Source organism: Magallana gigas, chromosome 3 (assembly GCF_963853765.1).
Source record: "Magallana gigas chromosome 3, xbMagGiga1.1, whole genome shotgun sequence".
NCBI lineage: Eukaryota > Metazoa > Mollusca > Bivalvia > Ostreida > Ostreidae > Magallana > Magallana gigas.
The window spans coordinates 27,704,650-27,730,391 of record NC_088855.1 but is presented as its reverse complement, the minus strand read 5'-3'; the positions used below and the strand labels follow the sequence as shown (position 1 = coordinate 27,730,391).

The 25,742-nt window shown below is 35.5% G+C and overlaps 2 protein-coding genes across 3 annotated transcripts; both read left to right on the top strand.

Annotated features, from left to right (window-relative positions):
- Nucleotides 1-852: 852 nt before the first annotated feature.
- On the top strand, nt 853-17,742 carry LOC105325326 (uncharacterized). Its single transcript, XM_011424847.4, has 4 exons — nt 853-1,991; nt 6,181-6,309; nt 15,006-15,155; nt 15,835-17,742. Exons 1-4 carry the CDS (start codon nt 962-964, stop codon nt 16,068-16,070), a joined length of 1,545 nt encoding a protein of 514 aa, XP_011423149.3. The 5' UTR covers nt 853-961; the 3' UTR covers nt 16,071-17,742.
- Nucleotides 17,743-19,422: 1,680 nt separating this feature from the next.
- LOC105325338 (endoglucanase 4) lies at nt 19,423-25,727 on the top strand. 2 transcript variants are annotated; one of them, XM_066079110.1, is made up of 13 exons: nt 19,423-19,485; nt 19,876-20,076; nt 20,332-20,536; nt 21,322-21,492; nt 21,739-21,923; nt 22,226-22,385; nt 22,475-22,586; nt 22,793-22,943; nt 23,074-23,218; nt 23,593-23,758; nt 24,332-24,522; nt 24,879-24,941; nt 25,596-25,727. In XM_066079110.1, exons 2-12 carry the CDS (start codon nt 19,876-19,878, stop codon nt 24,899-24,901), a joined length of 1,710 nt encoding a protein of 569 aa, XP_065935182.1. In that variant the 5' UTR covers nt 19,423-19,485; the 3' UTR covers nt 24,902-24,941; nt 25,596-25,727. The 2 variants fall into 2 exon arrangements, with proteins under 2 accessions (XP_065935182.1, XP_011423159.3); XM_011424857.4 differs by lacking the exon at nt 25,596-25,727 and having other exon boundaries at nt 19,465-19,485; nt 24,879-25,026.
- Nucleotides 25,728-25,742: the final 15 nt, after the last annotated feature.

Below are 25,742 nucleotides of genomic sequence, written 5' to 3'. Positions count from 1 at the left end.
AAATCTTTATTTTACGTCATGAAAAAATTTATAAATATCTAGTTGATTTGGAAAAAGAGGTCAATTGTCGTTGTGTTAAAATCATTTCGGAATTTCATGGGCACATAACTCAGCTAACAATGCGTGCATGTTATAAGCTTGTATAAGTATTTATGCTATTGATTGCAAATATTATATACGCAGTCGTTGAAAGAATGCACCGTCATTATCTTTTCTTTTTTAAGCAAGCACGTTTATGTATTTATTATCGAAGTTCAAATACTAAAGAGAAAAAAAATAATATGTTCATAAAATCAATATTGAATATTTGAACATGTCTATTTCGTTCAGTAGTGACAGATGAGAAAGCATGATTCCTGCAAGAAGAAGAAAAAGTGAGAGAAATTGATACAGTTATATGAAAATAGGAAATCCAATGTGATTTGTACCCATAAAAGCTCTATTTCTCACGAGCGCATCTCCTAAAATGGTACAAAATTGACTCAGTAAACGCACAATTTGCGATAATAATCAGAAATGACGATAAGAGAGTTTCATAACGAAAGCTTCTGTGAGCTGTTTCCCTCCCAAAAGCATGGGATTTATATATTGCATGTTGAGTCTGAATTGATCCCTATTTATGTGAACGGATATATCATTTTTTACATTGAAAATACATGTGCCTGTAAGCAGATAACCAAATGATTTCGAAATCATGCGCCAAAGATTCTATTGCAAAGCATACCTACATGCACTACAGCAAATCATCGATTTTGTTTGACAGGTTTTGGCTCTCCTCACGAGAAGTGACTATCAAGCGTTATTCTCTCGGTAATTATTTCAATTGTGAATATATCTGCTCTTTATTTTTAGAAAACAAAAAAATGTTGGCTCTTGATGAGAAAGAAGAACCTGCATTGCCTTCATCCTCACGTTAAGGACACGCCGGTGACCTCTGATGTAAGCTTAGCGCCATCTTGTCATGGCGTTCCAGGGATCAGGTCACGCGGATAATCGTCGAGGTGGAGAAGGCCAAAGGCCGGCCAAAAAATTCCTGACCCCGGACGGTGGAGGCTTTGATAAGTCGCCAAGTCTGCACAAACTCCCGCAGCAGAGCTCCACCGAGACTAGCGGTCTGGGAGAGACTCTGACGTCCGGCTTCTCCTCCCAAGAAAGTATTAGAAGCACCCAGAGCTTCACAGGTGAAAGATCCACGTGTGATGTAATTGTGGCGCCGGCTGATCAATGCCGATCCGGCACAACTCCAAAAGTGTTCTCTCCTAGAGTTACTATGAAAGGTGCAACCGACAAAAAACCATTAATTCTCACGGATCAATCGGTTTCAGATGGGGTAAGAATGGGTAGGAGCATGCAGCCTCCGGCAGATAGCGCTGCCAACGAAAACTTTGACAAGTTGTTTGAAAACCCACCGCCTTCTCAAAGCAGTTACCGTGGATTACAGGTGGAGGACATCGATAAGAACTGGGACAGAAGAGGTTCCGAAAAGAGTCACCGCTCCTCCAAAAGGGGCTCGTTTCGAAGCAACGAAGACAGAAAATTCCTTGGCAAAAATTTGGAGTCTAAATGGACGAAATGGTCAAAAGAGAGGAGGGCCTCCGCGGAAAGGCGACTCAAGCCCACAGAGGATGAGCCCCCCACGGAGAGATCAACCACCCCGGTCAAAAAAGCCTTACTGGAGAGCACTCAATTCGTGCACCCGGACTTGGAAAAGTACCACATTTCTGAGGAAGACAAGCATTACATACAACGTCACCGGCAACAACGATATGCGACATATCACGTGATCGAGAAATCAAAAAAGGGTACGCGACACCCGCATGAGCATTCTGGGATTTTGCTGACCGAGAAACAGTGGACCATCTTGTCCGATTTCTGGGAACACCGCACTTTCTCACGTTCCCGATATGTGGCCATGTTTTTCGGATTTACGACCACCATTCTCATGATCGCAAGCATCTGCAGCAATTGGATTGAGTACTCCTTCTTGGCAGGTATGTATTAAACCGGGCGACTCACTCAAGTAACAATTGAATTAATGGATTTTTGGGGGGAGAAGGGTAATCTTTCTAAGTAATCAACTTTCGTCAATTATTCATTTTATTGCCTAGTCGTTAGCTGTAGAAACTGACAGTAATTATATATTATTTCGTTAAATTCATTTTAAGGGACAAAACTGGATTAAATGTTTACATATTCATTTTTGATGTTTGCGAATTTAAATTTAACACTTTCTTTGGTTAAGTGACTTAAGCAAATGAAAAAAAAAATTAAAATCCTATAGACAACAAAGTTATATTGAAAATGCATCGTGTGAATGAAAGATTGCGAGGCTGATCAATGAATTAGAATATCATTTTAAGAACTAAACAAACAAATCGATGTTTGTCGAGCCGTAATTTCGGAAGAAACGTAAGTTTGAGTATAGATTATTAGACACCAAGAAAAGTTTAATTGCTTGGAACACGCCATGATGTTAGAAACACAAACAAATATTCTCAACTGTCGCACTCGATTGTCTAAAATTGATCGTAAACCACAGCACAAGTATTACAATGGGCAAGTTTTCTAAACTATAGTATACGAGTGCATCTTACAAAGCGAACAAAAAATTACCCTTTTGCCCCAAGGGGCGAAATAAGGGGGCGAAATAAGGGGACTGGGTGCTTAAATCAGATCTATCTTTTAAAGTCTTTTTTTTTAAAACTATTACATGTATTCATATTGTTTAGTAAAGCAACATTTTAAATATATTAGCTTTAAAATTTGATTATTTTCAACTTTATAAACAGGAGCTCTTCTTCTTAAGGAGACTTATAAAGTCTAAAAATGTCCACTGCCATCCAGGCCTCTTCAGTGATCATACAACGAACTTAAACTTTAATACATAGATAAGTTTTCTTCGCAAGGGATCGGAAATGTCGAGGGAAATAGTGCATACAAGGTTATTTTCGCACCATGTTATGTTCGCATCCTTCACTTGCAGACGAAGTTTTGTTTAAAAGAGAAATAATATAAGACATTCTTAAATTCGCTCGCAGACAAATGATGGCGAAAGGGGCGTAAATAAAACGGGGACGAATATTTCCCTGTATACAGTAGGTGTTATGGGATTGTCAACAATCATGTTGCTACTTGGTGAAGTTGGATGAAATTTGAAAGGGAACACAAAAAATGAAGCAACGTTAATTCATAACTTAATTTTATGATATGTCTTAGTTGTGCTCGATTTGTATTGCTTCTTGTTAAAATTTCTTCAAGATTCTCAAGAATCTTTGTAAATCTCGAAAAACTGACATCTAGGGTAACTATGGCCACAGAAGCAACTTTGGACAAAACTTCGAATTTTGTGTCTAAATGAACATGGACTATGATGTACACTGTATCTGCGTATTTTACCAATATGGTGTAATGTTACGTATGAACATGATATGATACAAAATGATTAGGCATTGTCGTAAGCATTATAATCTCCTGTGGGTTATAATCCCGGATAGCCTTACATGATTATGATAGGATGCCATACATATTTTATGGTTTTTCATTTCATCGATTAAAAGATTGTAAACAATTTACCCATCTCCCCGATGAACCCGTTTCAAGAACGTGTATAGATAATTTTATGCATATTAAATCTATTAAAACTTCAAACTATCGTCTTACAAAGTATTTTCACATTGTCCGGTTTTGGGGTTTTTTTCGCCCCGCCCCCCCCCCCCACCCCCCCACCCACGATAATTTTTGTAGTAGCTACCGCTTCCAAAATAAAAATGATAAAGCTACAGCGAAAAAAGATTTTAAAAAATAGTTAAGCAGAAATTCATCGTGTGAAAGCATGTTTAAATGAATCTAAATAAATACTGATTCTTCTAGAAATCGCAATAGCTCTTCGTGTCTCCAGATGCTCGCATATAATTTGAGATAAAATGAGATTTTCGTCTAACGACACTGGTGGTCTATGCAATAAATCTGAATCCGGAGACGTAGATGGTTTATAGTAACTGGGGATTTTCTCTATTAATTTGATGTGTTTACGTTAATTACGCTAAGAAAGTCGGAAGAATCTCGATCCCGAAGCAATTCTCAGTCGTGTCATTAGTATTTCAATATTGCATGATATTTTTCCAATTACCAAAAAAACTGATTAAAACGTTCTTCTGGGAGCATTGAACATGCTTCCATGCAGTATATGAGTCATACAGCAACAAGTTTCTCGGTATATCTTTGGTGGAATTCCCGTTGAGAATGCTATCGGCGTCAGCAAGATCAGAATAGGACGGAGACTATAAACCTAGGCTGCTAAGCATTGTGTATAGAACAAGAACAAGATATTTTTCATCTCTTTTTCAACATTTGTAGATTTTGTTTGGGAAATAAAGAAAATTATGGTCCTAACGAAAATTATGTGCAAAGCCATATCGCCAACTACATATATCAGCTTCATCGCTATGCAGTTGCAAAGGGTTTGAAAATATTTTGTAATGCTTAAATTCAGCAGTATGTGACAAGGCCTTTTGGTTGAAATATTCTGTTACAAAGGACTTTTACAAACAGATTCGTAAAACTATACAAATACGTTATTGAATATTCCTTGACAGAATGAAGTCATTATAAAAGCGTGTATGTAGTTATACACACATGTAATGATATCAATATGGCTGTTAGTATGTACAAAACGAACATGTGTAAGGATGTCCTATATCATTACTAGTATGTACCTGCTTAAATATCGTGATAAGAATTGACATTAATTCTACATTTACAAATATTCTTTTTGTCTCAAAAGGACAGAGGTGATCGGTATTTTGGACTTCAATCCAACAACGCAATAAAGCAACAACAACAAAAACCCGAACCCTTCATACATGATTTTACGTATTATTTGTCAAAAATAAAAAATTCCGATGATTTCATGCATGATCGTGTGCAATGAATGACCAAAGCTATTAACATGTTTGTTCAAGTAATAATAAAATGCCCAAATGACAAAAATTTGCGTAGATTTAATGTAATTACTGGGCAGCAGACATATTGATCATCAGAACAGATGTATACATGGCGATTGTTAACTCGCAGCATGAACTATTGAATTCAATTTATTTTATATTAAAACCTCAATTATTGCAACCGTATGTACTCGCGATTCATGGCTGGCGATTAACAAGCGATTCAACCACCTATTAATGGTCTGGTTTTTGTTTTCAGTACTTAGTAACATGCATCGTATGTTTCTATTTTTTCTCTGAATAGAATGCTAACTAAAAGGTTGTTGTTTGCTATAAGTGTGTTAAAATTGAATCAAACAAAAGAAACCAGCTTTTTTAGCCACATGACTAGGGAAGGATTTATCTTTAAAGGGGCATGGTCACGATTTTGGTCGTGAGGCATTTTTAATAGGCAACTAAAATTTGAGCATCATCCATTGAGTTATAAGCGAGTTACAGAGTATACAACTGTTTGCTATGTAAACAAAGCTTTTGTTTGCATTTTGAATGTTGAAGTGAAAATTCCAGTTTTAGACCTGAAATGACTGTGTTAAACGTTAGGAACTGTTTATTTATGCTTAAAATGAAAGAGAAGATAGACAAATTAGCTTGAAAGAGATTTTTACTGGTTTATCGAACCTACGTAAACAAAAACAGAGCACGAGCCTTGTTTACATGACAAAGAATTGTGATCCTTGGATCTGGCTTAAAACTCTACGCCTGGCTCTCAAATTTCACATGATCATTAGAAATACATTCCTAATGCATTGTAAATACTAGTAATAAAAACAGTAAAATTGATTTTGACCAAAATCGTGACCATGCCCCTTTAAGTTAACTACAAAACAACAAATAAAATCACAATAATTATAGAGGGGGGTTCAGACCATTTTTTGAGGGGGGGGAGGCGAATTAGGATATTTAGTAAAGTTTTCATTCTATAAAGCTGATACTCAGTAAGTCACCAAAAAGGCGCATAGATATATACATGTAATATGTGTATAATTCATGCATGGTTGTCTGCTTTGGATTTTGGCTTTGATTGACAGCATTAATAAAGATGCACAAAAAATATTCTTACAGCCTACGAATTGAATCTGAACTGTTGAATTCTAATTATACTTTTAGGAGAAGGGCTATCTGAGTATGTTTTTCAAACTATTGATTGGTCTCCCAATTGTCCGTTTGATATTTTCAGAGGGAGGCAACGTTACCCTGGCCTTTAGCGAAGGACTCTTCTCCAACTGCTCTCGAACCGTGCTCCCTATAGAGGACCACGAGGACGCTTTTACGTGTCTGACCTATGACATCATCACATCCAGTAGAGGTAAATCTGACAGTTTTTTCTATACGCACGTCAATTCTCCTCACAATCATGTAGATTTTTGTAGATTTTTAAATTTACAAACCTACATGTACTTGTTCCAAACGTGATGTACACATGAAACATACGCAGGCACGAAATAAGCCCAAGAATGAAGGGCTGGTCCCACCACTTTTTAGGGGCATTATTATAAAATTATTTCTGTTTTGGAGGTCAATACAATGATTTAGCTTTCTGATAAGTACAGTATTCACCGACTCAAAGGGCGAGGTGAATATTTAACTTCGAGTACATAGCTATATCGTCCTTTCTCCTTTTATATGACGGCCAAAAAGAAATGCCAAAAATGTAATACTTTATTATTTCTTGGCGGAGTGAAATTTGTCAATTTAAAAAATCTGAAGTGTATTGAATCTGCTAATGTTATTAATTACTAGAATGCAAATACATTCGGGTAAGTTTATTCCGCTGTTTAATCCCCCTGGCTGTTTTGGTGTCTACCGTGAATACCGTGTATAGACAAATAAAGTAGAACGATCTCTATATACCCCCCCCCCTTTCCATTTTAAAAAGACAATTATTATAACGCTGCATAAAATAAAGTCACGTGCAATTTCGTTTTAAAGATATTTCTTTCTGTGGTGTGATTTCATGTACTACAATTATTATTTTAGTACAGGAAATTATCATTCTATAAAAAGAAATATTTTTAACGTCAAGTTGTCTATAAATAAAGTGTCTAATTGCCAATTTCCACACACAGAATGCTACAGGAATAATAAATGTAGATGTCATCGTCCAACATCAATGTTTCAACATACGTCAGATCTGATATAGGTCTACGTATATGCATGTACAAGCTACACTTTATATATGTCAATATGTAATCAATATACTATCATATAACCTTTTAAACGTATACATTTTGAAAATGGTGACTTTTTACATAGAAGGACGCCTGTCGATATTAATGTGGATAAAAGTACATTATAATCAAAGTACCTTTTTTAAATTTTACCATATTTGCCAAAATAAATGTGTTTGAAATTTTTTATAAAGAAAAAAATATATAACCCCAACCGGGATTCTAACTCATGACATACAGATTAGTAATTCTAAAACACTTAAACTAGTACGCTCTTAGCTAACGATTTTGGAAAAGGAAACATTTTTTCAATAAAAAACTATGTTTGATTTTATTGTTTATTTCGATAGGAAGTATTTAGCAGTTTCTGTAAAAGTATCCAATAAGTTTTCAACGTATGTTGCAGGATGTGTCATGTTTATTGCAATGTGCTGATATTCGATCGAAATTCACTTCAAGTCCGTATAAACTATTATTTACATTGCAACATGTTACATTACAGTTAGTTATAGAACATGCTGTTCACAGCAAGTGAACTACTGTTTAACTTTGTTACTGTAAAAAATAAATCTCTATAAGTGGTATAATATACACAGCATCTGAAAGTTCGATGAAATTTCACATGATATTTTTTGTATTGATAACCTCAACTTTAAACATTATTATAGCATTGAATGATTCATTTTTGACGTCGTCGTGTCAATAACTGCCGTCAGGTGAGCAGACAAATTGAATAACGCGCGTTAGCGCGTTATGATAATTTGTCTGCTCACCTGACGGCAGTTATTGACACGACGACGTCAAAAATGAATCATTTAATGCTTATATTTACATTCCCTTACTGAAGAAATCAATTGTTTACTTAAATAAATCGATATAAAGTGCAGATCACGGAGGGAGTGAATAAGTAACAGCAGGAACAGCTGTTTTGTAAAACCGGTTTAAACTGGTTTTCACATAGACTGTTGAGATGAGATCGACGAGCATGAAAATATAATCCATGATAAATAACTCTTGAAATGGTGCTTTAAACAATAAAGTCAACTTTTTTGTTGAATAATTATAAAACATGGTGTTTTTACAACATTCATGAAATACATTTTTTAACAAATAACATAGAAATCACTGTTTGAGAACTACTTATGTAAATGACTCGTAAATTCATACGCAGTGAATAGGTGTTGCATTTAGAGGCATTTAAACGTCACGGAATTTAATGGAAAAACACAGTAGAATGTAAATATTAGTTAGTAATGAACAAAAAAAAACCCAAAGCACAGGTACATATACCTAGATTTTGCTCATGAATATGTCCGATACCTATAAAGTACTATTGTTGTATATATGTGTACTTAAGTATCGTACATACGATACCTATGTTTATTTGATATTACATGTACTATGAATACATATACATAGAAATCGTACATATTCATGAGAAAATACCCAAGCACCTGTGAAAAAAAATCGTAAAAAGTTCGTAAATGTTCGTATGTGTCATGCACTCACTTTGAATGCAAGCTTTGATAAAGAACACGGTTTCAGATGTATCGAAAACGGACCACATGCAAAGGACTAGGGGATGAGATCGTGTGGGATTAATATAGTTAATTATGTAAAAATATGCATCCCAGAAAGTAAAGTACTCAAGTACCGTGACATTGCACCAAGAATGAAAGACTCTCGACCTACTGACCATAAAAGATTCACACGCGTGGTTCAGAACATAAGGTCACGTGCACGCAGAGAACTCGGGTTCTGTAATGTGTCTGAAAAGTACTCACGCAGGTTCCTTATTGCAAAATAGATTGCGTGAACGACAAACAAATATGTTATTTGTTGTACAAATAACACAGTTCAATAACCCGAGGTAAAGAAAATATATTCAGAGAAGTACATGTACGGATTATATTCCTACCTGTCCTAAAGTACTCTGGTGCCTTGATATGACCCAGATCATAACCTGTGACCATGTGATATATACATGTATATATATTTTTGCGATACGTTCTCGTTTGAGAGAAATATTAAGTTTAATCTCTCAGCTTGCACTACTATTCATAATTGACAAAACACAAGCATGCCATTGGACTATATACACTATAAAGGCTATAATGGCCTTGTTCATGTACAGTACATTTTGCCGATATTCCATTTTTCCAGTACTAGAGTACTTTGGTACTCTAGTGTTCCTCAGCTCCAGAAACCTTTGGCAGGTTGCACACCTACTCACGTCTATAGCTACTGTTACCAATCAGATTCATTTTCGTCAGATCGTTTTAAGTTAGATTTTTGTCTATCTCGAATATACGGGCGCAGTGGCCTTCATTGGTAAAATTTTATTTCGCTTTTTAAAATCTCTCTTTGAAGAACGGGATTAATGTTTTAAAAATATTCTGCTTTTTTTGTCATTAGAAAAAACCCATTGTGAACGTGGGTGCTGGTAGACGATCGTCTCTCTCACGTGGGAAGGGTGTGCAGAGAGTAGCAATTTGCATCAATTCAATTCAATTTTCAATTCAATTTCTTTATTAACCAATTAAGGGCCCTCAAGGGGCAACATGAAGACTGTACATACAACATCCAATGTACACATAAAACATTCAATAAACATACATGTATACAAGACGGAAAGATTGGATGATTGAAAGAGCTAGGACAGACATGAACATTTAATTAGTATATATGTGTATGTTTCTATCCATTCAATACAGTGTTTTCTATATATTTATGTTAAACACCATACATAAATATGTCAAAATACAAATGTACATACAAATTTGAAATAGTTTATCAAATGATTGAAAAGTTAAAAAAACCAATATTTGACTAGGAAATACAAATCAAGGCAATGCCTTTTGTAAAAATTTACCAAGAGAGTTTAATATATCCAATTCTTCACAGTTTAAAATCGAAAATCATTTTTGTTTGTCTTGTAAACTAGTAAAATGTTTTGCTTTAGATGAAATTAAATCAAATAGTTCCTCTCTTTCTTTTGTAAATTTGCTGCATTGGATAAGATAATGTTCTTCATCTTCAATTCTATTAAGTGTACAATTTTTACATATTCTTTCTGTTCTAGGTGTGTTATTATATCTGCCCAATTCAATGAAAGTCTATGCGCTGATATCCGCAGTCTACAGATTGGCTTTCTGTATTCAGGTCTTAATATAGTTAAATACTTTTCCAGTCTGAAGTTAGTTTTCAAAAATATATAAGTAACAAGTTTGCCATCCAAGTTTAAGTTTTTCATTTGAGTATTGCCAATCCATCAAATGTTTTTTAGTCCGAGATTGTTTTAAAGAAGTAACCGAAGAGAGATAACTCTCATGGGCGAAAGAGAACGTAATACGCCAATTGCATTTATATACACTTGTGAAATCGAAGTTGTCATGAGCAGGTGACTAATTTAATATCATCTCCGGTTTAACAACATTTAAGCCAATACCCCCGAAGAGTACTTGAATGTACCACAAAAATGCGCGGATCCAGAAAATTTCCGGGGGGCAGGAATATTTAGCTTTGCCGGGAGAGAGGTGGGTCCGAGGTTTTCGGTAATTTACTAAGTAAATTTAAGAAATTTATATGAAACAATATATATTTTGTTGTCTTATGTCAAATAAGATTCCATGCTTGATTGGTTTCCTTTGTCATTTAAAACTAAAATACAATATTGAAAGACATGCTGCAATACAAACTTGTAAATTACAATATTTTGAAAAAGTATGGGATAGTTGGAAAGGTATCTTTTATGCTGACATTTAATTTATTTTCATTATGACTATTTTTTCTTTTTCTCTTTTGTCACTTAAACTTTTTTTTTCCTTTTTCTTTTCATGTAGGCAAGTAACCACTAAATAATACATTTAGGTGTTTTTTCATAAGTGTGGGTGTGTATGTGTGTGTGTGTGACTGAATGTCTGTTCTGTATGTCTGTTCCTTGAAAAAGAAATAAATTAAATTTAAAAAAAGTAACTTAAGAAATTTGAATTTTCCAAGGGAGGGAAGGGGAGGGGGGGGGGGGGGGTCGGCCCCTTTCTAAATCCGCTCATGACAAACAAAAAACCCAAACTCTACTCGTTTTGATCAAAGAGAGATAACTTGGACGAGATTTTAATTGATTTTTAGAAGGTAAGGCATCATCACAGTTTCATTCAACTTAATGCAGAACTGATACCGTTTGACAAGCGCGGTCCCTGTAGTATTAATTTTCTTTGTTTAGTTAAGCTATAAACGTGAAAAAATTTGTAGTAAAAAAAAATACGTGATGAAATATATCAGTTCTATAAAAAAAAATTAATCCAAATTGAGAAAAAAGAATAAATATGAACATGCCTTATCTCAGGATTCCAGATAATTCTCAGACATCGAAAAATGAGTAAAACTGCTGCATACATGTAGCATTGGACCTTTGCTAGAGAATTGCACAGTCGATCTTAAAGATTGCATGAACACAAGAAAACAATGTATTACGATAGAATATAATTAATATAAATATCATAATTCGTAGTATCTGATATTTCTGATAGGTTTGTCCCCTTCCCACTTTGGAAATCGATACTTAGCACCTGATACAAATATAAACTTTTGGCATTTGATGATTTGTTTGAAATATTTAATATTCTCATTTTGTTATTCTAGGAACAAGGTCACGAAAATAGCATACATTATTTTACAATAGAAAATGAGATAGATTTATTATTTGTAGCACGTATAAACGTTGCCCATTGTTTACCTGGGAAAGTTTCCAAGAGACAATTATGAATACTTATTCACATATGTTATATTGAAATTCGCAATATGTTACATTGTACATTGCCAGTTATGCGTAAATAACGAAACAACACCTAAAGCTAGTTACAATTGAAAGTACATTATACGTTCAATCAGTCGAAACTCGTAATACCATATTACACACTTAAAGCCTCAAAGGGCTGGGATGAAAGTCAAGAAATCCATCCAAAGGGAAGAGAGAGAGAGAGAAAAAAATCGATGCTTCTCTATTACGATTTGATTTTTTTCCGAACTAATGACTGTTTCAGTAAGTTTTGGTGCCGAGTGCCAAGATGGCGTAGCTCTGTCTAACGTGGATCGGTCCGTTTGTATCCCACTGGAATTCAAACGCTGCATTTGGAGAAGCTGTGGCATTTATCGAGCGACATCGTGTCACCCCGTACACAGCAAGCAGGAGAAATTAGTATTCCTCGATCTCTATATATGCGTCCTCTAGCTGCTGCAAACGGGGACAATGTCGTTACTAGGCAACGCGAATGGCGTCCCCGCCTAGCGCTCACATAATAAATTCGAAATTAACTATCTGAACATCGGGTTGTGGTATCCCGCGAGCTACCGAGTAAATAATTAATGCTATCAACTTTTGTGCTTGTTTTTTTTTTCGAGTGTATTTGATCCGTTTTTGCGGCAACAAAAATACAACATTTTCAAGGTCGACCGGATGAAAGCAAATCGTTCGGAGCTCATTAGTGATATACCTTAATTTACAAGTGGGATTTATCATTAGCGCAAAATTGAGGTGGAAAAAGTCTTATGTGAAGTTTTCAAGAGAGGACGTTTGTTTGTTTTGCAATGACAGCTTGTTATCATTGCTGATCACCCAAGGGTAACAAGTGTTTAGAAGTTTCACAAAAGGGGATTTCTTTTTAAAGAAAGAAATAAAAAGAAAAGGGTAGAATTATGTACCCGAACATTTAAACCCTCGGCTTCGAATGTGTGTACATTGAGAGATCAACAACTCCGTCGCCTGGATGGTCACCGCCATGAAGAATTTCCTCAAGTTTAAGACTGGGGAAAGTCCAGACGTCAGGAAATTCGGGGAGGAGTACTACCTGAGAGAGGCCAAGATATGGCGACCCTTCAGGATTGGAGGTGTGTTCTCCATCGCCATAGCCCTTCCCCTGGCCCTGGCCTCTATCCTACACGACAACTGGATGTACGGGGACGGTAAGTGTTCACTCTTATTTCGTGTCAAAGGCCTCAATTATGATTTGTCATTCTTAAACCGTTTTTTTTTTTTTTTTTAATTAGCGATCGATATTCGTTAAATTTTTTATGTGCAAGTGATAAACAATCTAATGTATAACGATTACAACCGTAAATGGAGGGGGAGGGGGAAATTTGAAATTTGGGGGTTTCAATGATTTCTAAATTTCCTATATTTTTTTTCAATGATTTGCGTACAGTACCTCAATATTTAATAGCAAGCTTTCTAAAATGCATTGCAAAGACATAAACAAACATGACATACGATTCCGTGCGTGAATAAAATAAGACTACGTGTTGTATTGATCAGGCATCGCCGCCAAAGAGTGCACTGGAAACGATCGTCCCTACTCAACGCAGTGGCCTTTAGGTTATATTCTTCATTCGTCACGCGAATGAAAATCCTATTTGTGTTTCTGAAGGACAAAATTTAGGTACATTCGTAGAAGATAGTTGTGATATAATCTTTTTAGGCATCACGACGTAATACGTTTAAATGTGCAAGATTTCAAAGATAGTCAAAATTTCCGTCACCATTTCCCTGCAGGACCCGAGACAATGCAACATAATCCGAGCCCCCCCCCCCCCCCCCTTGTTCAGCAATCCGTGCACCACTACGTTATGATTAATTCATAATGATTTGACTAATAGCTACTTCATAAAACTGTAATAAAATCCTTGCTTTTATGGTCAGAATTATCGACCGAACTAGATCCTCGTTAAACACATTTTTCCTTGCATATTAATCTGCTTTCTTTGACATTGTATTTCAGTAGATTTTTCTTTTTAAATAATTAAAAAAAACAATTCTGGTATCGTTCTCTGAATAAAAAAAAATCTTCAACAACACGGCTTTAATGATAAAACCCAGATCTTGGCGGGTGTCAATCGCCTGCTTCTATATAGCATCGATTTTTCTCCAACGATGTCAGTTTCAGGTTGCACGCCAGCGTATTGATTGCCGAAAATCTAATCAATCTCGATTCATAATCACATCCTGACATTGTTCACTGTTTACTTCATGGCAAGACGTCATAACTTATGCACTTCTGGAGAGAAAAAAGTAATGGCTTGCGAATATTTATGGGGCGCTTCCTCTCCTATAGGGTGTTTTTATGATTTGGGCTGATGAGATTCAGACAGAATTAGGTTATAGCGGTTCACTGTTCAAATGATTCTCAAATTGAATATTTCGTAAGAGGACTTTAAGATTTAGGGTAAAAATAGCAATTTTGAATCCCGTTTGATTTTTTTACTTGAAGAAATTTTAATATTGACCGAAAAAGTTTTTGTACCAAAGAAATTGCTTTACCCCCCCCCCCCCCCCCCCCCCCCGGCACCTTTTCCACCATATCTTCCCAACTCTCAACTCAAACTGGCACCCCCCCCCCCTAAAAAAAATCTACATAGACATGCATTTCTATTGATAAGTCGTTGATGTTCACATATCATTCAATTTAACGATGTATTTCTTACTCATTTGCAGGCTTCCGGGGCGGTATGTGGGACACGTGCTTCCAGATGGACAACACTAGCGTCCCCCCAATCTGTATTGAGGACTCGGTCCAGCGTACGAACTATTATAATAATAAACAAAATTCAAACAAACTCTGTTATATCTTTGTCTTACTCATATCATTATTCATTTTTACCTATTGCAATTGGCCATGGACACACTGCAATTACGTCATTGCCACATTTCTCATGGTGTCATTAATTGTTTTCCATTCTGCGAGTTTTGATATTTTTATATTTAGCTAGTGGCGTATATAGGCTTTCGATTACTATTTGGGCTGGTGTTTCTGACTGTTCGATGATTTTTGTCTATTTATAGGCTGGCAGAAAGCCGTGATAGGTTTGATGATTTTCTCAGCTTCCTTTGGATTTATCGCTTCCATTTTGGCCGTTTGTGGAGTATGTACGTCACCATTGCCCAAAAAGATTTACTACTTCCATTCCGCAGGAGAAATATTCCTAGTCTGTGGTAAGGTCACTGTTTGTCACTGTAAACATTTTCAATAGATAAAATCGTGCTATTTCCTAATGCACTGATTACGCTTGATGAGAATTGAACGTGGTTTGAAAATTCCAAACATTTTTAATAACCTGATTTTGAAGAAAAGTTGTGTATACATCAATTTGCATGTATACTTACATTGTTATGTTGTCCGCCTTAATCGTATCCCAAATAATTACATTACAAATTTAACAATATTATTTAACTAATGTCACATACAACGGCCCAGAGTCCGTAACCCTCTCTCTAGATGAGAGAGTGTCGTACGTAGATTAACTATGCTTTGGGGCGATAAATACTTTTATATTTACATGTAAGTATACAAAACAGATACATAGATATGGGGTAAACAGAAGCAAAAATGAATGGCAGACTCATAGACCGTGTTGTTTTGTTATTGGGATGATACCGTTATATTAATAAATGAATTCAAGACATGTATGTTGGTACAAACAAATCCTATTTGCATTTTAAAGAAGGGTCGGGACAGAAGGCTTTTAAAGCTGTTATAATGAAAAGATAATGATAAAAATATACACAGAATACATACAGGAGACTTAAACTTTTAGTATCCAGGTTCTTTTTTCCTTGATGAAGTCAAGTTTCTCAAAACAATTTCGTAAAACGTTCTATTGTCTCTTTTCAGCAATAAGTACAGGAGCCGCCTTAATCATTTACCCGGTTGCCATGGAATCAAACAACTCGTCCTCGGCTCATCAGTACGGTCCAGGTTATGGACTGGGGTGGGGCAGTGCCTTCTTTTTTCTAGCAGCCGCATTTTGTATGAGTTTGGATGATCTAGTGAGAGAATCTTCAAAAGCCAAAATATGTCGACTTTGTTTCAAATCTCGCCAAGGTGACAGACGAGAGCAGTCTGTGTGACATCACTTCCGGAACATATAGTTATTTAAAATATAGCTTCCGGCTTTAGATGGTTGATACACATTCCAAAATGAGCGAAGATAAAATAAGGGATGGCCTTATCATTCCATGACAAGAGGATGCGTCATAATGAGAAACACTTTGTAATCAAAATATGTAATCAATACTCTAATTTGAATTGGGAATCGGGAACGAAGCGAGGGAGATTTTTGTAAGCCACATGCCAGGTTTCAGAATCGATCAAGTCAAAGACTATGAATATGTTTTATTGGGTTGTTTTTTTTCAATTTGTCACTTCTCATATTACTGATATTATATGCTTTTAATCACCACCTGATGCACGTGTAATTTTATTCCCTAATGTGACATAACATTTTAAATGAATGTTGATTAATGTAACCGTTCAATCGTGACAATGCATTCTGGACTATGCTCACTGTAGCAAAGAAAACCAAACATTATTTACAGCTCAATTGTTTTCAACGAAAAAAGCATAAATTATATATGTAAATTTTTTATTGACATCTAAAGGCTGCATTATGATAGCTTTTTACAATTTGGGCACTATGTAGATGAAAAAAAGGAATTTTTATACTCAGTCCCACAATATTTATGCAGCACATTTTCTTTAATTATTCGATATTTATAAATACCGGGTTCAAGTGATGCTCATTCATTAGTTTGAAAAAAATCCCAAGATTTCTCCTTTGAAACGCCCCCTCTAGCTTTTCAGGTTTCAATATTTTGCATTGCAACATACATGAAAGTACCCAGATGATAACGTTAAATATTGTGAGAGGCTCCCGAATGGCGAAAAGATGTCAGCAAATTTGAAATCTCCCTAAGAAATTTGTTATCGTTTCTTTGAATTTTTACGAGTAAAAAATGATAACGTTTCAATGAAGATATCTTGGATACTTTCCCTTTTATCGATTTTAATTGCACTTCTTTCAAAGATATGCGTATTTTTATTTAAAAAATCGTCCAAATGTACCGCATAAATATCTTGGGACAGACAATAGCATTGACACGCCAGAATCATGTTGGATTTTTTTATCAATACCAAGAACATTTATTGTATGCGTGTTATGAGCAAGAACAATAGATATTGTTCTTAAACTGTTTTAAATCTTTTACAATTTGCAATATTCATTTTGGACTTTTGAGCTCCAAGTCTTACTGTAACATATTCATACGTATATAAGCAAACGTAACCGTGCCCAAGTTTGCAATGACGTGTATACTAGTATTTACACTACGTCACTACGTACATATACTTTGTGTAATTCATATACATATGATGTACGTCAAACAAGAACCACTGTTCTTCGCAATTTTCAATTGTATTTTTAATAAAAAAAAGTTGAAGTTATTGATTGAATGATAGTCGTGACAATGTTTGGATGATTCACTTGAGGTGGTTTTTGGTTTCCATGCATTCCTGATTACGCAATTTGAAAGACAATTGGTTTTCCAAGAAAAGGTTCCAATTCTTTGAAGCTCGAAGAATAGCCTGATCGTAGATGACTTATAACGGGAATTTTGTCTTTCGTTGTTACCACTGATTCGTTACTGCATTCCCAATTATATAATAATTATCTTATTTATTGATTTGTTATTTGTTATCATCGTTATTCTGTTTTCTACACACAAATAAATCCTTACAGTCTTACTCGTTTTTTTTCCTTTTAATTATGATGACAATGATTTTCGAGCTAGTAGAAGTTTAATATATAACTTTTCAGATTTTTAACTGAAAACATAAATATCTTATAATAAAATTACACGCAATTTTTGTACCGGTAAAATGTAATCAAATTAGGCAATCCAAATTTAAGGAGAATTTCTGAGAGAGCGACAGCAGATTTACATCGCCTCCTTGAATTCTAAAAAAAATTAATTGAAATCAACCAAGAATTAATTTATGCAAAATTATTATATAAATGGTCAGTTGAATATGCGTAGTGTATTTAGTTTTAACCTTACCGACAATTTGGCATCTGACATTAAAATTATTACTGGTATGCAAGATTTTTAAAGGCTTTCAATACCAAACAATTGTTTTCATTTACTTTTAGGTAATTGGACATTTTTATTTCATTTAGCTGTTTTGAGTTCTTAATAAAATCCCACATATTGTCGAAAGGTGCTTATAGATACCAACAGGAAAAGATTAAGTGCAATAAATCAGTTTAGGAATAGTACGCAAACTCAAGCTTATATAGCCAACCGAGTTGTGAGGATGTAAAATCAATACAATGTGCAGCAGATGCATTTCCTGGTTTATTAACCCACTGTTGGTGTTAAATGATAAACATTTGTTTCACTATGAAGAGAGGCAACTCTAGACTCAAAATAAATATTGGTACAGATATGTTCATTTGTTCTCTCTCTCATTGGGTGATTTAAAAAAAAATATACCTGGCCTCAGGATCATGAAGCAATTTCAGACTTAAGTCAACATTTCCATCAGTCATAATATAATGTTTTATCATAAAATGACGATTGAAATTCCTAATTAACAACATTATATCAAGACACTTTTAATAGCATTTCAATTTTGTCAGTGTTTTTAATCAAGAGGCATTAAGACAGTTTATAATTTTTCACTTGAGTCCAAGTTTGCTTCATGATCCTTGGCCCAGGTCATTTAACATATTTAAGTTTACAACTAAAACAAGGGCTAAATCTTGTGAAAATAATTCAAACTACTAGATGGTACTCCTGATCAAAATGTAACAGCCTAGAACACAAACAGCTTAAATGTACCATAAGGTTTGTGTTTTTTATTTGACTGAAATTTTATGGTGTTCTATAGAAAAGCACATACTTTTGAGGAATATATATAATTGCAATTTTGCATAAGCTACAAAAGGAAAAAATAACTGAGTAATAAGAATTGTGTAATCATTGTTCATAAAATAACGCAAGATTGATATTTTTTGATCATATTGTCATGTTGTAAATTTTGAATTTACAGCATGACAATTGCAATATGTAAACCACTCATCTAACTCGCAAAATAGAAAACCTAAATGCATTTTTTTCAAAATTGAACTTCTTTTCAGCAGGTTCGCTAGCCCCTTTTCACATGTGCTCTTTATGAGGCCCAAAAGCATCATTTCAGTATGATGTGTCAGCAAGTTAACGACGTCAATTCTTTTAAATGTACATGTGGCTTTAGAATGCCAAACAAATTGAGGGAAAACCACCGCTGTGTTGCAAATCTACGGTTGTCTTAATATTAGCGCCATTCGTTAACGGTTGATCAATGTGCACATTGTTCACAAATTCTGAAACTATGAATAAATAAAGTTAATATCCAGAATGACAACAAACGATTCACCTCGCACCAGATAAGACTGATCTACATTTTATAACTAAGGATTTGATAATATTGGCAAACAGCAGTAAGGTAAGTTGGAGTTCTTTGATATTACTCGGCATTCAAACTATCAGGAAACATGAACTGGCTAAATGTTTAATATACATTTGTTTTTATGACACAAACTGTTAAAGTACTGGTAATTAGTATTAACCAGCTCTGTTTTTACTTGTCCAATCTCCAGAAAATTAATAAAACACGGCCAAAATGACCAATCGTACAAACACAATTTGATTCAGTACTTTCTGTCTTTGAACAACTCAAGGCAAAGTTGTAATTGCAACTGCAACCTTGATTGGAAAAAAAGAACTGCAGCTGTTAAGTTTTACAAGTTATTGACAAGAAAATAAAGTATTTTTTGATGAATTTTCTGAAAATGATTGAATGAAATTTTCTTTGATTGTAAATGCTGGTCGGTAGATGATGGATTCGAGCCTCGTTCTGGTGTTGCTAGTGGTTACGCCGCTGTGTCTGGCGGATAACTCGGCCACTGTTCCGATGACCAAGACCCACACCTGGAGCGGGAACTTCGAGGGTCACTTCATCCTCCCCATCACCCACGGGGACCTGATTGGATGGGAGGCCATTATTACCTTTAATGTACCAGTAACTGATATACAAGTAAGGTCCTATTTGGCTGACCAATCAATGCCTATAATAAAGAGCTCTATATTTCTTTTTTTCATACACAAATGTATTAATGCGAGGAACGTAACAAAAGACATGGCATTGTAAAAATGCTAAAACTTGGTTCAAGAAATTGGCAGTCCTCTCTTTTTAACATCCTTTTTCTAATGAAAGATTTTCTGGAATTATTTTTTAAGTTTGTTTAACCTTCAGCTTTACCGAATCTATAAAGTGTTGGTTTCTATTCAGCAATACGTTGGTTCTGTAAAAAGAACCAGTTCCGACAACAAAATCATTCTCCTGGTGAACAAAGCAGATAAGGGCATCGTGAAACAAGGCAGCTCACTTGATATTCAGATCGGCGGCCATTACACCGGAAGCACGGAACCTACGGCAACAGCAGACATTGTGGATCTGTCGTTTGATTCACAAGTAGTTCCAACAGTGGTTGATGGTTAGAATCGTTCTTTTTGTAACATTTTGTTTTTGTATTTTTAAGTATGTATTTTGACTTTTTTGAATACTTTTACAAAACAGTTCTTTTACCCAAAGAACAGGCAAGAATTTGGGCCAAACTTTAGAGTCAAATAACGTGAAAAGAACATTCACTTTAATATATTTACATCTACCGAGTACGATTCCCTCTATTTCTTATGGAAACTTACAGATAATTCATAGCTTTATAGAACAGGTGTAGAAACTAACAGGACTGAAATCTACACGTCCCTTTTATTGATTGGTCGAAACCTACAGCGACCTAAGAATAATCACGGACTGCGCGAAATAATCATGATGATGTCAGACTCAAATTCCCATACGAGACGATTTGGCTGATTCTTTTAGCTATCGTATTTATGTACATTAACGGTAATTTAGTGAAATCAATACTATTTACAATGAATTTATGAATTTGTCAAAAGAAAGATGTGAATATAAACAATAAATTGCGGGTTTTGAGCGATCATTGCATAAAAATTTTTACATAACACGCTAACACGGGTTATGTATTTTTTTTCTGCAATGTTGCCAGCTTTATATCCCGCAAAAATCGCCAAAGAAACCATTTTATTGTATAAAAACTGAAATCGTGTATGCACATTTCATTGAAGAAAACTTTTTAACGTCTTTCATATTCTAAAATTCACGTAAAATGAACTTTCGCGTGAAAATTTCTTTGCCATTTTAACTTAAACTTTACGTGACGTGGCAGTGATGACGTCAAACATTTTGTCTCCACAGCTGACGGCACCAAGTATAATTATGACGAGGTCCTAATGAAGTCCATTCTGTTCTACGAGGCCCAGCGTTCCGGCAAACTCCCGCCCACAAACAGGATCCCGTGGCGGGGGGACTCCGCCCTCACCGACCACGGCGACAACGGCGAGGACCTGACCGGAGGGTGGTACGACGGTAACTGACCAAAACCATAAATCAGTGTCAGAATTTTAATAATAAAATAATCTATTATCATTATTAATATCGAGCAAAAATACAAACCAATATATTTAACAAAATTATCAAAGGGAGGCATAACAAGTTAGTAAGCATAACAAATGAATATTCGATCTTCCATACATCTTCTTTTTTGGCAGGAACAGTTACTGTTAAATTGTAAAGAAAACAGAAATAATGTTCGATTTTTCGTTTTTGGATAAGCTGGCGATCATATCAAGTTCGGATTCCCGATGGCTAGCTCCACAACCCTCCTGGCCTGGGGCCTCCTGGAATACAAAGACGCGTATGAACACAGCGGTCAGCTGGAGAACATGTACGACTGTATCCGGTGGCCGCTTGAGTGGATGCTCAAATGTCACACGGGTCCAAATGAACTGTATGTTCAGGTAAAATATTTATGTAAGCGCTTCAAATGTCATAAATTCCATGGACTTCAGGTAAAATATGAATGTAAGCCCTTCAAATTCCATGGGCAAGCCAGCAAATGGGGGGTTTCTGGAAGTTGGGTGTCTTAAGATTTGGTCATTGTCGCAAACTAAAGCAAGCCAATATTATAATAGCAATTCTTTCCCAAGTGACTTTGTGTAGAAAAGGCTGTGGACAAAGGGCCGTAGCTTGAGACTGAATTTTTAAAAGTACATCATTAACTTTTGCTAATATTGAACTAAATGATGGTTTGAAATAAAAGGTCGGTGATGGTGGACCAGACCATGGATATTGGGGTAGACCGGAAGACATGACGATGGCCCGACCTGCGTACAAAATCACCGCAAACAGGCCAGGAAGTGACATAGCTGCCGAGTACGCAGCTGCATTTGCTGTATCCCACTTAGTCTTCAAAGAAAAGGGTTGGTGAGAATTAACTTTAAATTAATCTCAAATTTCAGTTCTTTCATAAGTAATTTATTATCTAATATCTATATTATATTCTTGGTAGATCCGGAATTTGCCGAAAAACTGCTGACTCATTCCAAGCAGCTGTATGACTTCGCGGTTCATCACAAAGCTAGATACACTGACAGCGTCAATCAGGCGGCTGCTTATTACAGGTGATAATGTAATGTAATACATTTGAATACTCAGTAAACGTATGAAATACATGTATAATGTAAAAGCAGCCCTCTTGCAATCAGGTAAGGAACCTGGAATTTTTTAATTTTCAAGTAAAATATATAGTATTGTACAATACTAATATTTTAATAAGATATTCATGGAGGACATAAAGTAGCTAAACAGTTTTCTTTTCTTTCTGTAGGTCTGATAAATATGAAGATGAGCTGACTTGGGGCGCCGCCTGGCTGTTCCGGGTCACGAATGATACTAAATATTTGAACTGGGCGGAGCAGTACTATATTACGGGTCCGGACTGGGGGCAGTCCTGGGACGACAAGTACTCCGGGAATATGGTAAATTGTCTTTGGGAATATGGTAAAAATATCTTCGGGGATATGGTAAAATGTCTCCAGGGAAATAGTAAAATGTCTCCAGTATTATGGTTAAATATATCCTTTATCGTGGTAATTCTTGTAATTTAAGATCCTGCTTTACAATATGACCGGAAGAGACATTTACAAAAATGATATCGAGGCTACGTTTACCGACTGGATGCCGGGCGGAAGTGTACCGTACAGTCCAAAGGGGCTCGCCTTCCGGTCCCAATGGGGCTCTCTCCGATACGCTTGTACGTATATATTAATCAATTGAATTTTTATTTGTCCGTAAAGAAAAAGGAACTTAATATCTAATTGACTTTCGAGTCTGTTTTCCAGTTAACGAACGAATACGTATTTTCGGTATAGTCCGACACGACTGTATTAGAATCTAAAACCTGCAGACATTCAGTCCTATACATGTACGATGGTGTGAATAAGTTACATATTATATCTTTTTAAAGTAGAAATCTTGGAAATAAAAAAAAGCTTATGAAATTAATTTTTTTAATACTTAAATACTGGCGCATACAGATGTATGAGGATAGAATTATACACACAATTCGGAAAACCAAGGAGCTTATTGCATTAAACAAACTTTTTAACAATATTAATTTTTCTATAGCCAACATGGCGTTTATGGCGTTGTTGGCGGCCGATGTGGGGGTACACCCTGACCAATACAGACAGTGGGCGAGGTCACAGATAGGGTACGCCCTGGGGGACACAGGCAGGAGCTTTGTGGTCGGCTTCGGGACCAACCCTCCCCAGCGGCCTCATCACAGGTCCAGGTATAACAAACTAATCATATGATTACGGTGTCAGGTGCAAACTACCCATATATGTTCGATAAATTGATGTCAAGTGATGCAAATCTCTGCACTTTGGTTATCTAAAATTGATGTACTACTCTGTATTATTACTTGCAATTTAGGCAAAAATATTTTCAAATACTTACTTATATACCTGTAGGTCTTGCTTTTCCAATAACATTGCATGCATGTACTTATTTGCACTAGCTAAACATGCTACATGTATTTAATTGGAATGGATCGGATTTGAGTGCAATTATAGAAACACATTCATTTTTCACTAAGAATTGTTACTGTAAAATTATTTTAATTCCGTCGTTATTTTTTAATCACAAAACAAGTCCATGTATTCTATACAGTAGCATTTATACGAGGGGGTTAAATATGCAAGTTTTTCAACAAATTCTTTTGACTCGGTTGAATAAGTATATCATGCTAGTAATAATTATAAAACATAACATACATTTATTGCCATGCCTGTTGTTTTGCGAAACATTTGGGCTTTTTAATTCCTTGATGTACATGTATACTGTATCTGTACGCTTTCTTCAGTTCCTGTCCAAGCCGCCCCTCCCCGTGTTCTTTCGCGGACCAACAACAGCCCGGCCCTAACCCCCACACACTGTACGGTGCTCTGGTGGGCGGCCCCAACGGTCAGGACCAGTACACAGACGACAGGAAGGACTACGTCAGCAACGAAGTCGCGTGTGATTACAACGCGGGATTTCAGAGCGCCGTGGCAGGTATGGTAATGGTTTGACAAATCATCAATAGTTAAATAATTTGTCTCAAACCTGATTGCAATGGAAATGTTACATTCATAATTTCAAATTTTCCAATTCATGTAGAAAATATGATATCAGCCAAATTATATTAACGATTTATCGATGGAATAAACAAAGTAAGTAAAATCAAAAGAGAACTGACTTGAAAATTCGAATACATGTATTGTGTTGAATAAAAGTTTTAAATAGTGTAAGATAAATAATTTAACGTATTCAGTTACATGATAAAGGATTTCTATTATTGTGATTCTAGAGGGGAAACCATTAATATTTTTATACAAAATAAGAATTTATAATATGTATTTGTTTTTCAGGACTGAAGCACCTGAGAATGTGATAACCGTTCCCTATGATTGGTCCACGTATAGTGATATTTTGTATGCATACATATGCATGTTGCTCCATTATTCATCCATATATGGACATATCAAATTACATGAATTAAAATGTAGCACCGTGGAATTGTTTTTAAGATTTGACTTCGTTTGCTATCATATGGTATAAAGCACAGGTGGTTGGAGATAGTACCCCCCCCCCCCCCCACACACACACACATTCCCGACTTATTTGTTCATATCATACTTTGAAAACATATGTTGATGCTACACTTAAAAAAATCACAATTAACGCGAAATAAGCTACATGTATGTATCAAAAAGTATAAATATACAACTGTATTCTTTTTATACCAGTGGTATATATTTGTTCATACATAGCTTATCGCACGATAATTGTGACATCAAGATATGTAAAAATAAGTAATGAAAAAATAACTCAGGAATATATGTGTGTTTGGGGGGGGGGGGGGGAGGGGGGGTTCTTCCCCAAGCACCTGTTGTGTAAAGATATAAATGTCAGTATTTAAAATAATCATAATTATACTCTGTAATTGTTGATTGAAAGTTTGTAATCTAAAAATAAATGGGTTAATGTGCATGTATTTGGACTAGAATACGGTATTGTTTAGATTTTTTAAACCTTAATTATTCATATGAAAATACCAGCGTATATAAAGAAAACTTTCCTTGCAGGTGAAATATATGCGCACTTACTTTATGAACCCATGCATGTGTTCCAGATTTTGACCCCTAAACACAAAATGTTTATCACTAAATATATAGTCCATGAGACTGTTTAGTTTACGTGTAAGTGGTCACACACTCGCTGATCGTGTGTCA